The sequence below is a fragment of the Mesoplodon densirostris genome, chromosome 3 (assembly GCF_025265405.1).
Source record: "Mesoplodon densirostris isolate mMesDen1 chromosome 3, mMesDen1 primary haplotype, whole genome shotgun sequence".
In the NCBI taxonomy this organism is placed as follows: domain Eukaryota; kingdom Metazoa; phylum Chordata; class Mammalia; order Artiodactyla; family Ziphiidae; genus Mesoplodon; species Mesoplodon densirostris.
Genome location: NC_082663.1, coordinates 74196287 through 74213077, shown reverse-complemented (window position 1 = coordinate 74213077; position 16791 = coordinate 74196287). Strand labels below are relative to the sequence as shown.

The following is a 16791-nucleotide window of genomic DNA, read 5'->3' as shown; positions in this document are numbered from 1 at the left end:
AACCATTAACAAGCCAACTACTATTATTTCAAAACCATCATTCACTTTTACGTATTAGCAAGAATGTATACAGTAAAAATTCATATGAACCTTGTCATAAAAACTGACTATAACGACTTTACCAGGGGGAACTGAAGTCCATTTAGAACCATAACTCACCTTCAGCAAAAGTCAGAATGTCTCCAGCACCTATAAAATCTAAACCTTCAGTAGCTGTTCCACCAACAACACGCCATTGGACTGTCACCTGACCTAAGCTGCCCCCTGTCCTGTGGATCATCATCTCCACTGTGGTTTGGGGCCGCTCCTGAACTTCAACATATAAGCCATCTTCTGAGGTATTGGGACTAATACCGTAGATCACAAACACTCCAAAGGCATCACCATTTAATGCTATGACAACTGTAGAAGTATTTGGCTGTCCTATGGTTGGTTGGTTTTTAAAACTGGCTGTGATGTTCATAAGATGAACTTCAAGGAGAGAAATTAGGAAACTCTCATCCATCTCTGGGAGATCATCGGGAAGAATAGAAACTGTGAGATTTGCAAATTCATCACCTTCCAGCATTATGGCCCATTGCCTTGTCACAGGCTCGTAGTCACTACCAGCCACAGCCTGACCGCTAAAAAGAGATGCTACCCTGGTCATGTTTTTCTTGTAGGTCCAGAAGTCTGAGTTGTTAACGGTTGGGCTGATCCACGATGTCATCCAAAAACACTGGGGGCCTTCAGAAGCACCGAGAAAGGAAAACGCTGAGCACGCGTGTTCTTTGAGGCACAAAGTGGCACAGGTATACTGGGGTTCCCCCATTGCAGAGACATTCACCCAAGTTCTCCAAAGTGGGTCAGGCACCCCTTGAATTGGCGATTCATAGTAGGACAGTAAGTCTTGATTCTCCTCAACTGCAAGAGCCACTACATCAATATCGGAAGTACTGTAGAACAACAACAGCCGACCAAAGTGCCCTCCGCTAAAATGTGGAGTGACAGTTAAAAGACAGGTTAAGCACTCAAAGCAATCTGTGGATTACATAATAGAGAAGAGAATGCTGATTGTGATTTTCATTTCTTTTTTAAGTGGATAAAGTACTAGCGCAAACACAACCATGTTTCTTAATAACATTTGTCTTTCGCATTGTGTTTTCTCATGTAAGGAAATCTGGCTCGTTTTCAATCAAATGCTACTTATTTTTAACCAAGCTATGAAAATATCTTGTACGATATGCAAATCATATCCATTTCAGAATTTTCAAAGACTTAGAAAATGAATCTTCATTACTAGCTTTCACTGAAACAAAGTAACAATGATACCAACATGAGTACATTTTAAGGAAATGTAACTACTTGCCACAATGTCGCAAGCAAGACCAGCTATTTTCTATTTCTGAAGGAGCTCAGTGAACTGGATGCTGTCTCACAAGAGAAATCCAGACAAAACAGAACCTGAAAATCAACCACTTCATATGGCATCTGAATGTTCTTTAATTTAGAAGCCAGTTGTATTCAAGTTCTAATTCAAACACAACACCAATTAAAGCAATAAGTGTCTGGGGCTACAAAGCCCAATGCTGTATAATCCATTTCACTAATAAAAGGTATGATAGCTACAATGAGCTCTTTATATTAATAGGCATAATTCAATTAACAAATTATAACAACCTATAAAATAATTTACATTCTATAAAAACTACCAAACTTTATTTGACTGTGTAAGAGATCCTTTCCCACCACCCCACAAGTTCCATCACCGCCCCCCCCCTCCACCCACCGGATACAAGCAGCCACATCTCATATACCTTCTCCTGACAGTTATGTTAGCACAGGAACTTCTCTCCAGAGGCTCTTGAACACGATAAACCGACTGAACAAAGGCTACTGTACCATAAGGATTATCATTGGCAGGAATAATAATATTTGCCACTCGATCTAACCCAAGAGTACCACCACCAGAGGCATCAGTTAGTTGCACTTGGATAACCTAAAAATACAGTGAAAACTTCCTTAACAGAATCCGGTTCTGAAATTAGAATAAAAATGATGCAGGAAAAAAAATCAAAACTATCCATACAAGTACAAGAACAAAATGGAGTAAAATATAAATGGACTCAAAGAAATTCCTCCGTTACATTTACAATCCCAACACGTAACAGAACAATCCATCACCGACTTTTAACAATAGAGCATGATGGCACAGAAGAAATACAGGCTGTTTAAGTTCCTTAATATTCTGTTATACAATCTTGTGAATCAATTTTAAGATGCCTGTTTATGTTTACCACTTAAATAATACACTTTTAATCCCTATATCTTTTTTTACTTAGGGAGGATACTGCATATGTGTTTTATGAATAGTTCATTTATTATGCTTTATTTTCCACATTCTCATAAATGAAAATTCTCTGATAAAACGTAAAACTAAAAACATATCATAAATTTAGAGAAATTTATGATAGGTTTTTAGGTTTTCATACCTAAATTCAGAGAAAAGGAAAGAGAAATGTTGTATATGTATTAACTAATATCTAATATTTAAGAAGTGTTTAATGACACAATTAGTACCCAAAAATAAATTTTATGGATTTCCCTTCTACAAAAATTTGACACTATTAAAGAATAAATGCTATTAAATGTAATTTTATGAGCTCCAGCTTTTAAAACTTGAATTTAATAAAATAAAATTATCTTCAGCCAATATATGTTAGTGATGAATCAATTTCCCCACTGAGACTCTATCTTTATTTGCCACCTTGCTTCTTCATGATGAAAAATAAACATCAGGCAGATAAATCTAGCATGGTGTTTGTCACATAGTAAATCCTAAAGAATAAACGAATGAGTGGAAAATCAAAATCTAAACTTAATTAAGACTGACTGGCTCACACTCAAGTCAAAAGGAAGTCTGAATACAAACAAATTAAGAGTTTATATGAAACAATACAGCAAAACTTATGACAGACTATACATGTTTAATCATTTAACCAAAACGTAGAAAAATATTACATAACTGTACCAAAAAAATCTTATACTAGTAAATTCTAGAACATTCTTGTTTTTTGTTATCTCTAAGTATCACTTTCACACTACCATATTTTGAACATTCTTGCAGAAATAATTTATCAGACACCTCTATAAATGTCACAATAACAGCCATCTGTTCTAGTCACTATAAGACAAGATATGTTTTACAGTGTCATTCTAGAGTAGCCATTCCTCTCACCTCTTCAATCTCCGGAACGTCGTCAGCCAGGACCTCTAACAACAAGGTTTGAATGGTTTCCCCAGGGGCAAAGGTCACATTACCTGAGACAACTCGCAGGTCGCCAGTAGCAAGCTGTCCATTAATGGTGGCAACCCACTGAACAGTAACATTGCCGAGTGTCCCAGAATTTCGAATTATTGGCAGGTTTACCTTCACTGAGTTAAACTCAGGTTCCTCTACAATAAGTTTAGTAATCTGAAAACCTAAAGGGCAAAGGAGAGATCATTTCAAATACAAAGTGAAACTAAGTCAATGTAGAGCAAACCAATTGCCATCCTACAGTTGATTCTTTTTTTCCCCTAAGCAATCTAAGAAGCTAAACCCTATAAAATGAGAGAAACATGCTGTGATACAAATTGGTCAGGTCTGCCAAATTTTCCAAATTATTTTCATTATGATAGAATCAGAAAGCATAAACTCAGATGTCCACAGAGGTCAGGAATATACCAGTCATAAGTGAAGTAGGTCTAGTGAGTTCGGGGGCTAACTGCATGGGACAAGCCTGGCAGTTGCGACTTTTCTCCTAAGACTGATGCTATGAAGGAAAGGGGCTTGATGTCACCATATTTTTCTACTATAAAGATAGGCCAGAAATTCAGATTTTTGTACAAATTTCTGTGAATTAAATTAGTTTTTTAAAGAATTGTCTAAACTTCACAAAACACATCTAGGAACCAGATCTGACCTAAAAGCCTTAAAGTGTATGATTTCCAGATTTATTCTGAGAGGTTGATTTCTAACCACTGCTAGGTTTACTAACCACTGCTAGTGAGCACACATAGGTGTCCTATATATCAGTCATAGCAGGTTAAAAGGAAACAAGATCAAATCAATTCTGAGTCTCTAAAAATAAAGGAAGGTATGAATCTATACAGACAAGTAAAAGAAAGACACAAACTAGTCTCATTACCAAATAATCCATAGGGGTCATCAGAGGCCTCAATAATAATGATCGCCTCTGTTAATGCCCCTAGTTTGGCTCCTCCTGTTGTTTCATTCAGCAGTTGCACAAGAAAAGATTCTTCCAGCTCAGGGTAGATGTCATTAATGATATATATTGGCACGGCTTTACTTGTTTCCCCTTCTAGCAAGACCACATCCGATGAAGCTATACTATAATCTTCACCTATGAAGACAAAAAAGAAAAATGCTAAGACTTATTCCAGTATATGATAATAAACATCCCATACTCTAGGGAAATACTCTGACATATCACATTCCATGGACATACTTTGAAAGACTTTTTCGAGGATAGTGACTACATTTATTCTAAACAAGATTTACCTCTCTTGCAAGAAAAAAATGGGTTTGATACAACAAAATAATGAAAAAGACATCTGGGTTGTTCAAGTTCATTTCTTCATTTTTAGAACAATGTATACATAATGTGTTCTATTTGCCATATACACATATAGATGATACAGATATAGACAGAGGCATACAGATATGGATATGCACATGAACATAGAGAATCATTCATTACCACAAGATGGCCCCTTATCTACAACAGTAAAAAAAATGTGTATCATACCTTAAAACAAAGAACAAAACTAGAATTCTGATCTCACTGGGGAGATAAATTACAATGCTGCACAGAGACGGGCGTGTCAGCGTCATCAATCTTATGGTTGGAAACTATGAAATTTTCTACAAAGTTGGATTAAAAGCTGCTACTGCATACCACTCAGGGTGGCTTTGTCTCTGGTCAAAAAGTGAATGAGGAAAAGAGAGAGGCTTCCTATGGAATTTGGGTGCTAATTTTCTAGAACAGTGATCAACCCTCATCATCTGTCAATGTGTAAAGCCCCCTACAGATAGGCACTCCTCTGAGCTACCCCTCCTCACCCCACCCCTTGCACACATGTCATTTAAGGACTAGGTGAGCCTGGTTCATTGTCTTTTCAAGCAAGTATCACATCCAGATGATTTATTTCAAAAAATCAATCATGTTATCCCATCCATTCACACTCATGTCCTTTGAGTGCACACTAGAAAGGTTCTGACTGAATAGCTCTTAGGCAAATCTCTCTCTAGATGCTATAACTGCACTATCAGAGAAGGCTGTCTCCTAATATTTGCATTTGACAATGAAATCCTTTTGCTTATACATAAAATAGTTAATGCTAATCACTGACTCTACCATGTTCTTCATAAATAAATAAACAAGCAAGATAAATGAGTTGAGAGACAAGACTGTTGCCAAGCACTGCAATCATATGGCTGCACATTTTATCCTGTATTCTTCAGTATTATTTACACATGAATCCCTTCCAAAAACCTTAAAAGTACACACAGAGAAAGCCTAACAACGCTTTCCTTGGTTTACTTTTCATTGGTTTGTGCATATTTGGGTCATCAAAGCTTTTAAATTCATATACAATTTGCCAACAGTTTTCACAAATTCTACAAAATCAATGTGATAAATATACAATAAAAACTCTAGGTCTGTGACTTGAAAACATTCAAGGGTATTATTGCTTTCTAGTTGATTTTTTTAACTACATCTTTAAGGGGCTTTGTTAATCAAGGATACAATTTCCCTCTAAAACACTTCACTGCTCCTTAGATGTCTTTTCTCACCGGCTATTGCAGTTATTGGCACAGCTTTAAACTTCACAGAAACATCTGCAAATGCTCCTCCTGTTCTAGTCACATTGATAATGGGTCCAACATGATCTTCTGCAACTCGAATGATTGGTGTTGAGAGCTGAAGAATTCCAAACGCATCATCATTGGCAATGATAATTAGATGAGCAATAGTTTCTACCTTAGGCCCAAGGCGTGGAGAGTTTGGAACTGAAAGACAGAAGAAAAGCTAATATATCAAAATTCTAAGAACTGGCCAAAAGTCATCAAGAAGCCTCAGCCAATATATAGAATGGATAAACAACAAGGTCTTACTGTATAACACAGGGAACTGTATTCAATATACTGTGATAAACCATAATGGAAAAGAAGATGAAAAAGAATGTATATATATGTATAACTGAGTCACTTTGCTGTACAATTAACACAACATTGTAAATCACCTATACTTCAATAAAAAATTTTTTTAAAAAAAGCCTCGGCAAGATCCATCAGCCAAATGGAAGAATCATTTTGTGTTTTCTACCATTTTTAGCAAAAACATATTTATCGTTTACTATGTACCAGCACTAATCTAGATGTTGGGGATACAAAAATAAACTAAACGGAAAGTCCCTACTCTCCTATAACTTCTAGGGAGATTTTTATTATAGCAAAGGAATAGTTACCCTACAAGAATTATTTTAATAACTATTGGAAACTTGTAAAAAAGGCAAAAAAAAATGATTAGAGTATATTTAATCATCACTTTGCAAAATATAACAGAAAATGATGAAACCTACAGAATTATGCTCTTTTAATTAGTTACCAGTATGCCATAAATTTTTTTAAAGGCACTACAGTTACAAAATTGAGTAGGTAAGTAATCTAGTTACTTGCCCTCAAAGAGGAGCTGAAAATCATCACACTCTAATTCAATTACTGCCTCTCTCCCTGCTTCACTGTCCTTCCTCACAAACCTGTTCCCCCGGCCCCATCTCAGTTAATAGTCATGCATCTACCTCATCCAGAAAGCGGAGTCATGCTATCCCAATGCTGCTATAACAGAGTGTGCTCACTTAGGCTTTTAAGGCTATACTTTAAGACTATGCTTTTAAGCCTACTTTTAAGACTCTCTTCTTACTTGCCACTGATTTTAGAGAGAGCAAAACTTATTTTGAAGGCATGTAGGACCCTCCACAAACTCCCTTACTTTCTAGATTCAATTCCAACTAGCACCCTTGTCAAAACAAGTAATGACACAATTTAATTTCAATGATACAGGCCCAGACTGCACTAAATTATATAGTTTAAAACACAAAACTATAAATCAATATAACAATTAAGTTTAACTACATTGGAAAAAAAATGGCAGTAACACAGAGTTGTAGAAGCAGATGACATTTTCTGAGTATGCCCTATTCAAAAGGCATTGTTCTAAGCACTTTTCTTGCATCTAGGAATTTAATTCCCATACCATCTTTATGTGGTGGGTAACACTGTCCACATTTTACAGATGAGGAATCAAGGGCACAAAGATGTTGAGGAAGTAAGCTAAGGCATTAGACTAGTACCTGCTGGACACAATTAAGAGGCATCATGTAAGGGTTTGTCTAATCTCTTGCTTCCTATATGCAATTCCTCATCAAACTGTCAATTATCCACGACTGTTCATCCTGCCCTGCACCTGTTCATCACCAGTCTTCTCACATGGCTGTCCTGAAGGTTGATGGTTACACTCAGAGCGGAGTAGAGAGACCCTATCAGGTCCTACACTGATTTTGCTATTAAAATTGAGACAATATCACGTAGATTTGCCCTTGTTCTTTTTTTTCATTTTTAATGACATTTACTGTTTTCTTTCTAATGCACTTAATTGTCCTTTAATTATTTCACATCATAGCTTATGCCTATTCTGAATCACCCCAAGTACGCTGCATGGTTCCAGGAACATATCAAGCATAAATACATGTTGACTGTTTCTCCCATTCCACAGCACATTAATATTTTGCACATACCACTTTATTAATAATAATTGTTCACATTTATTGAATGCTTACCACATGCCAGAAACTGTATTCATTTTCACATATATTATGACATTTAAGTCCTATAATAATTCTGTATTATAGATTAGGAAACTGGAGCTTTAAAAGTTTATGGGCGGGCTTCCCTGGTGGCGCAGTGATTGAGAGTCTGCCTGCCGATGCAGGGGACACGGGTTCGTGCCCCGGTCTGGGAAGATCCCACATGCTGCGGAGCAGCTGGGCCCGTGACCCATGGCCAGTGAGCCTGCGCGTCTGGAGCCTGTGCTCCGCAACAGGAGAGGCCACAACAGTGAGAGTCCCACATACCGCAAAAAAAAAAAAAAAAAAAAAAAGTTTATGGCAACAATTTATTACTATACACTTGAACCTAAGTTATCTGCACCAGCAACCATCGCTCCTAGTCACTGCTATACGTGATCCTCCCCCCCGGTTTTATTTCCAGCTCACTCAATAAAACTGTGAGTTCCTTGAAAACAGGGCTGTATTTTATAATTTTTACTTAATAAGACTAAGTATTGGGTTTTATTTCAATGTATTTGCTATTATAACTGATGCTAAATCTTGCTAAGAAAAAAAGAGATGGGTTATTGTGTGAGAATTTTAACCTTGACTGTAACCTGAAAATTTAATGCTAGCAGTTGTCCTAGAAAGTAAATTTCCTTCTATAACCCTGGACTATGATTACACTGTGGGCAAGAATTGTGCTCACTATACAGTTTATCAGTAAGGTGAAGAAATTTACTTGTAAGAAACCTTAATCTATATGGCAGAACACAGTCAACATGCAGATCTTAAATTTTACTCTTTGGACTATTTAATTCCAATTTCCTTAAGAAGGTTTTATTATATTGTTAGATACATAATATTTATTTACTATGTTATATATATTTACCAATATTATCCTAAAACTGATATTAAATTAATATCACCATTCTTCCTTTCCTTGTTGTCTTGTTCCAGGAAATCTAGATTCTTCTCTTTATTTAAAACCCCCTTTCTAAAGTTATACATCTTCGCAGAGAGATGTGACTAATGAACAAACTATAGTACAATAACTACCTTTAGCTCCCCAAGCTCAGGCCCTGCTCTCAACTAGTAGCCCCCCTCTCTCTACAAAGCTACTGAGCCACAACCCCAGGGGTAGAGGCTGCTATGTTCCAACAGAAGCCGCTGCACCAGATCCTCTGCCCAACACGGGTCACTCTGCATTCCTCATTCTTATCCCCAACCACTGCCTTCTTCTTAGCTTTCACGGTGACCCACAAAATTTCCAGGATTTCTTACTACTACATAGCCCTGTCCCCCCACTTCCCTCATGCAGTTGCCAGATCCTCACTCAGGCTCCTCACTAATACAAAGAGACTGTTGGTTAAGGAATCTTCCAGAGTGGATCAAGGCCAAAGAGACTCAGGATCTTGCTACCAGGACTGTCCTTGGAACCCCCACATTGATTCCAGAATGTTCTGGAAGCTACAATATCAAGTACAATAGTACTAGAGATCAGTTACACTGGATTACACAGACACTTCTAAAAATTTAGTCTGGGAATATAACAGGCTTTTAAAACATGATTTCATGTTTTCAAGTATCCCACTTCCATTTGCCTTATCGATAAACTTTTGTAAGAAGATGCTTTCAAAGTTAGAACTTATTATTTTTATAGAATTTTCTACTATACCAAATTCTTAATTTATTGTTTCAGGATTCTTACCTCTAATAATAATAACAACACACTAATGGTTACTTACTTGGGCGATTCTGTACTTTCTCTATTAAAGTAGAGTTGAGCAGTTCAATAAACAAAGACTCTGACCTTTCTGGTTCATCATCATCCAAAATTGAAATAGTTATTGTTGCCTCACTCTGATTGGCTCTGAAAAGAGCGAATCCAGAAGCTGGAATATAGTCTTTTCCTTGAGTTGCTCTGGCTAAATTAGGTGAAAAATAAGGCAGTTTTTCCATATCATCCAGTGTTGCGTATGTGACTTTGACTCTTCCCAGGAGGCCTTTTAACCTTATTATTGACAAAGTGATGTTCTGGGTGGCTTCCTCCACTTCAATAGGTCTATTTTTCTCAGAAAAGATGAAGACCCCATAAGGATCATCACTAGCCAAAACTATTAATGTGGCATTAGTATGAACTCCCAAAGAGCCACTGGAGACACTGAGGATAGACACGGAGAATGCCTTATCCAATTCTGGATCTTCATCAGGCAATATTTCCACTGTGATGTTGGCGCTCTTCTGTCCAATCTCAAATGTGACGTTGCCAGAGGTGAAGGCCAGATCGCCATCAGGATCAGAGTCTATGCTCCAAAGCAAAGTCACTCGAGACAGAGTCCCATGACTTCTCATAATCTGTAAAATATTTAATATTAAAATGTATTAAAAGAGGAATTAAAACCATTGACTTAGAGGTCTGTAAATACAGAATGATAACGGGATATTAACTTTTTATTTTATTTTATATAAGCTGTTCTCAAGAATATAAAATTCTTGAAGGCAATGTACTACCCATATTTGAAGACCCTCAGGGAGTCCCACTTAAAAAGTGATTGTTGCAGGAAATGACAGACTGACTGAACATTTTTAGCTTCTAACTAAACTATAGCTGTATCACTTCTGCAACTATAACATATATTAGTAATAAAGCAAATGTAATTAACAGTGTATTATATTTAAGTATATTCATGAAAATGTTTATATTTCCTGCAAAGAAGGTATATACTTTACTGTAAGGAAAAGATGACTGATAATTTTTCTGAAAAGTTAGCCATAAAACTCATTTTTAAAAACAAATTATATTTAATTGTATGTTCAATACAATATAAAAAACAAAACTTCGGGCTTCCCTGGTGGCACAGTGATTGAGAGTCCACCTGCCGATGCAGGGGACGCGGGTTCGTGCCCCGGTCTGGGAAGATTCCACATGCCGCGGAGCGGCTGGGCCCGTGAGCCATGGCTGCTGAGACTGTGCGTCCGGAGCCTGTGCTCCACAACGGGAGAGGCCACAACAGTGAGAGGCCCACGTACCGCACAAAAAAAAAAAAAAAAAAAAAAAAAGTTCACCAAAAAAGTACATAATCCAAGGTTATATAAAACACATTTAAGAAGCAAGAAATATTTTGTCAACAGTATGTTAAAAAGAATGAAAAGCCTAAAGAAATCACTTCACGTTAAGTCCCAACTAAAAGAAATTTTTATTTATACTTAAAATATGAATGCTGGCTCAAAATAAAGTTAGAGCCAGGAATTTATAAAACTTGATGCTTTCCCTTGATCCTTTTTTTTTTCTTTCTTTAGTGTTGGGTTGGCCAAAGAGTTCATTTGTTATTTTTCAGTAAGATGGCTCTAGTAGTGCTTAGTTGTCTTTAACTTCATTAGAAACAATTTTGTTAGACTGTATTGTAAAGCTATCATATCAGCGTGCATTAAAAAAAAAAAAAAAAACAAAATTGGTGAATTTTTGTGTAGCCATTTTAATATTGAAGATGGAAGAAAAAAGCAACATTTTTGGCATATAGCTGTATTATCTCAAGATAGGTAAAAATGCAACTTAACTGCAAAAAAAGATTTGTGCAATGTATGAAGAAGGTGCTGTGACTGACTGAACATGTCAAAAGTGGTTTGTGAAGTTTCATATTGGAGATTTCTCACTGGACAATGCTCCCCGGTTGGGTAGACCAGTTAAAAACGACAGCGATCGGGCCTCCCTGGTGGCGCAGTGGTTGAGAGTCCGCCTGCCGATGCAGGGGACGCGGGTTCGTGCCCCGATCCCGGAGGATCCCACGTGCCGCGGAGCGGCTGGGCCCGCGAGCCATGGCCGCGGGGCCTGTGTGTCCGGAGCCTGTGCTCCGCGACGGGAGGGGCCACAGCGGTGAGAGGCCCGCGTACAGCAAAAAAAAAAAAAAAAAAAAAAAAAAAAAAAAAAAAAAAAAAAAAAAACGACAGCGATCAAATAAAGACATTACTTGAGAAATCAACGTTATACCACACAGGAGATAGCCAACATAATCAAAATGTCCAAATCGAGCACTGAAAATCATCTGCAGCAGCTTGGTTATGTTAATCGCTTTGATGTTTGGGTTCCACATAAGTTAAGGGAAAAAAAACCTTCTTGAGTGCATTTTCGCATGTGATTCTCTACTGAAACGTAATGAAAATGTTCTGCTTTTAAAACAAATTGTGATGGACGATGAAAAGTGGATACTGTACGATAATGTGGAATGGAAGAGATCATGGGGCAAGTGAAATGAACCATCACCAACCATACCAAAGGCCGGTATTCATCCAAAGAAGGTGATGTGTATATGGTGGGATTGGAAGGGAGTCCTCTATTATGAGCTCCTTCCGGAAAACCAAACAATTAATTCCAACAAGTGCCGCTCCCAACTAGACCAACTGAAAGCAGCATTCGATGAAAAGCGTCCAGAATTAGTCAACAGAGAACACAAAATCTTCCATTAGGATAACGCAAGACTGCATGTTTCTTTGATGAACAGGCAAAAACTGTTACAGCTTGGCTGGGAAGTTCTGATTCATCCGCCATATTCACAAGACACTGCACCTTCGGATTTCCATTTATTTCAGTCTTTACAAAATTCTCTTAATGGAAAAAATTTCAATTCCCTGGAAGATTGTAAAAGATACCTGGAATAGTTCTTTGCTCAAAAAACTAAAAAGTTTTGGGAAGATGGAATTATGACGTTGCCTGAAAAATGGCAGAAGGTAGTGGAACAGAAGGGTGAATACGTTGTTCAATAAAGTTCTTGGTGAAAATGAAAAATGTGTCTTTTATTTTTACTTTAAAACCGAAGGAACTTTTTGGCCAATCCAATAATTAGTTATCAGGATTTCCCTGGTGGCACAGTAGTTACGAATCTGCCTGCCAATGCAGGGGACACGGGTTCGATCCTTGGTCCGGGAAGATCCCATGTGCCATGGAGCAACTAAGCCCATGAGCCACAACTACTGTGCCTGCATGCCACAACTACTGAAGCCCATGTGCTCTAGGGCCTGCATGCTGCAGCTACTGAGCCCGCTTGCCTAGAGCCCATGCTCTGCAACAAGAGAAGCCACTGCAATGAGAAGCCCGCGCACCACAACTAAAAGTAACCCCCAATCGACCCCACATGCTGCGGAGCAACTAAGCTCAAGAGCCACAACTACTGAGCCTGAGCGCCACAACTACTGAAGCCCACACACCCTAGAGCCTGCGCACCACAACTACTGAGCCCATGCACCACAACTACTGAAGCCCACGCACTCTAGGGCCCACATGCTGCAACTACTGAGCCCGCATGCCTAGAGCTCATGCTCTGCAACAAGAGAAGCCACCGCAATGAGAAGCCTGTGCACAGCAACGAAGACCCAAAGCAACCAAAAAAATAATAATAAAATAAATTAGTTATCCCTTCTGAAGTTGTTTAATTTACTCCACAACAGTTAACTGAAGATCTGCCATGAGAATACAGAAAGGATATATTTTGAGTGATCCTTCGTATCACTTGTATAAAATCTGAGAAAGCTGAGCAAGTTTCTAGCTCCTCTAATTTATTTAACCATAGAATCCTACTTAATTCCTACTGGATGAATGCAGAGTAGACACACACAGACATACAGACATACACATACACACACACATACACACACACATAGAGTTGTTATTATTGCTGTTCACAAATGTTTTGGATTTTCTTTCCTTCTGGGAGAAATACAAGCCAGGATTGCACTTCTCTACGTGGTTACATTAGCGTTGTCATGTGACTTGCACTTGCTTTGACCAAAGAAATTAAGTGGAAATGCTGTGAATCACTTCCAGAAAGAAGCTGAAGAGCCAGTGTGCAGTTCCTCACATTCACACTTCCCCACTCCGTGGAGAGAGAAGCACCTGTTGAGATGCAGCCTCTACAATCCTCAGTCCTAAGTCACTGATGACAGCCCACTTCAGATGGACGTAAACCATGAGTGAAAAATAAATCTTTGTTGTAGTAAGCCAATGAGCTTTGGAGATGTTTGTTACTACAGCCTATATGAATCAATATAAAAATCTATGTAGGACACATCCACTGTATTCCTTAAAGACTCAGGAATATTCAGAGTCATAAGATGAATTTGTATGCAAAGTGAAAGACAAAGACAAATGCCAAATCGCTGTTTAATTATCAGTTTGAATTGTCTGTGCCTCCAGGCTCATTCCCCTCCACTTAAATAGAAAAAAATCAATATAAAGTACACCTTAATAAAACAATAAAACAGTGTTAAAAGCAATGTCTAGGACTGGAGGAAAACGTACTCACTTTTAATATAACAGTGCTGTACCCATCTTCTGGTTCAGTTCCACTGACAAAGAGTGACTCAGGGCTAAATTCAAATACACCATGAGCATGGTCTGAGGCTGCAATTGTCACTAGAATTTCGGAAGCCGCTCCTAGACTGGCTGCATGGATAAGTTCCAACAAACAGAAGAAAATGTTAATCAGTAATTTACAAACCAAAGGGAAAAGCAAGGAACAACTTTTTGAAAAGAGATGTACCATTCACTGAGCATGTTCTAATTTGCTTTAGAAAGAAAGGCACACACAAATGGCTGCCACACATATTCATGCTTTTATGACCTTCCTCTGTCTGGGCACTAACGTGATATACAAGTGCTGCATAAGCACTTGAAGATGAATAAGGAAAACTTGTTTTTCTTTTTCTTTTCTATGAAAGAGAACATTCTTCCACATGGAGCATATGAGGAAATTCTCCCATGACCTTTGCTAACCTCAGAAGAACGTGAACCAAAATGATTCTTACCCTTATGAAATACTAGTTTCCCTACGATTTTCATCAATCTGACTGCACAGATTCTTGCTTTCCAAATGTGCATTAAAATTAAGGCCTATTTTCATCATATTATGATATTATAGATCTACCTCCCCTGGTCTCATCCAGTCCTATAACTAAAAAGATGCCAAGATCTAAAGAAGTATTTAATGTTTTCCTAAGAAGTAGGTTCAACTTTTATGTTGTATTAATGGATTTGAACTAGAAAATAAACAATCCCAAAATTAGGAGAGTAATTAAATACAGAAGTTACATGAGGCATTACATGGAAGTCAGGAATGACAGGTGTGGGAACATGAGTTCTGAAACTAAAATATAAAACCTGACATGGTGAAAAAGGAATGTTTTGAGGATTCCTCAACAGGAATCCTTTTGAGGGTTAGTAAGAGTACTCCCTAAAGAAAACAAGTATTTCTATGTATTCTCCCTTAATATGAAAAATATTTGAGGTAAAAAGCTGAATCATGTTTGTATACGAATATAATTCAAAAGGCATCCTCTTTTCAATATTCCCGCCCATTAACTGGCAACTTATTCTCCCCATTTGTTTTCTTCTTAATTTCTCTTTCCCATTTGTTCTGATTAAAAGTTACATATAAAGACCCATTTGTTTTCATAAAGAAAATCAGTGTGATACATTTTACGTGAAAGTATAAATGTTCTATTTATCTCTTTTTCAGGTACTCAAAGCAATGTAAAATCTTTTTCAATAATCACTTTGTAAATGATACTAAGCAAAAGTTGTTATAATTAGAATCAGGAAACTGCATTAGGTTCACACAGAGAGGAGGAGAGTCTGGGCTTTGGAGGCAGACAGGACCTGATTGTGACTTGATCACTTTCTAGCTGGCTGACAATAACATGGAACAAATAATACTTCATAAAGTTGTGCTGGTTAATGAGATGAAATACATAAAGGACCTGCATGTAGTAGGTATCAATAAATGGTTAATTTTCTTGTCTCTAAAAAGAAAAGTTAAAATGTAGAATAGTAAAGGGCCTTGGAACAGCTGCTTACCACGTTTGTGAATAGCTGGAAGGAAGAATTCCATGTCCCCATCACCACTACCACTGCCATCAACCCTAAAAAGTTCAGTCACTTCACAAGGAGAAACACAGAGACACAACCCACGCAACACACGTTGACACAATGAGAAAATTGAGAGCTCTTAAAACATATCCAGCAAAGAGGAAAATACAGTAATATTAGACATGCATTCTTCAAAAAACAAAAAAAAACAACATATTAGGTGGTAATAGTATAACATTAGTCAAGCTACCAATACATAAAACTTTCATTCATAGCTTCAGGAAATATTCCATGTAGGCTGTAATTGGCATGTCCCATTTCTGCCAATTTAACTAGTTTTATTTTTAAATTTTCACTTTACAACAGTGTAAATTGTTTTTAACATTTTAAATATGTTTTAAACATCTGCGTGCATGTATCAGCTTACACTTAGTTCTATATACCTTTGACAGTCACCTTACCACTTACAACCACCAATTCAAAATTAGGGAAAGGCATCTAACATTTCCCTTCAACCACACACTTAAATTCCCACCATATGTACCATTCTCAGGCTTGATCACCCTTTTGCCACTGACATTTCTCAAAGAACCCTGGACAAGCAGCCTAAAAACCTTGGCTTCAGCCCTGGCTGTGAGACACAGCAGTTGTAAAACCTTTAGCAAGTCACTAAACCTCCTGGTACCTCACTTTTCTCACCTATGAAACGTGCCTGCTGCCTTTTGCAAAACTACTGTAAAGATCAAATAAATAATATTGTAGAAAATGAAATACCCTGGCAATATATAAAGACTATAATAAAGAGAAAATGATTCTAACTTTACTTCCACTACATCTCACAAGCCAACCATTATTTTGCCAAATATTTGAAAACAAAGAAGACAGGAAGGGCAGCGATGGCAGCAGTGGAAAAGGAGTAAGAGTAGCAAGACCACATCCACACCTATGTGCTTCTACCAGTATCCTTGATTGACAGGCCAGTCTAAGATCTGCCCTGCTCTTCTGTGTTTCCCCTCCAAAGGACTGGGATATATATGAGAATTTATGGCACTCAAAAC

General features: G+C 37.6%; 1 protein-coding gene across 1 annotated transcript in view; it reads right to left on the bottom strand.

Moving 5' to 3' along the window:
• Positions 1-16791, bottom strand: part of ADGRV1 (adhesion G protein-coupled receptor V1) — a 525892-nt gene that overhangs the window by 433209 nt on the left and 75892 nt on the right. The window contains exons 25-32 of the mRNA XM_060091810.1: positions 15722-15802; positions 14172-14311; positions 9621-10230; positions 5840-6055; positions 4170-4385; positions 3218-3462; positions 1797-1978; positions 160-971 (exon numbers count right to left, since the gene is read on the bottom strand). Coding sequence (XP_059947793.1) covers positions 160-971; positions 1797-1978; positions 3218-3462; positions 4170-4385; positions 5840-6055; positions 9621-10230; positions 14172-14311; positions 15722-15802 — 2502 coding nt within the window. The remainder of the gene's footprint in view (positions 1-159; positions 972-1796; positions 1979-3217; positions 3463-4169; positions 4386-5839; positions 6056-9620; positions 10231-14171; positions 14312-15721; positions 15803-16791) is intronic.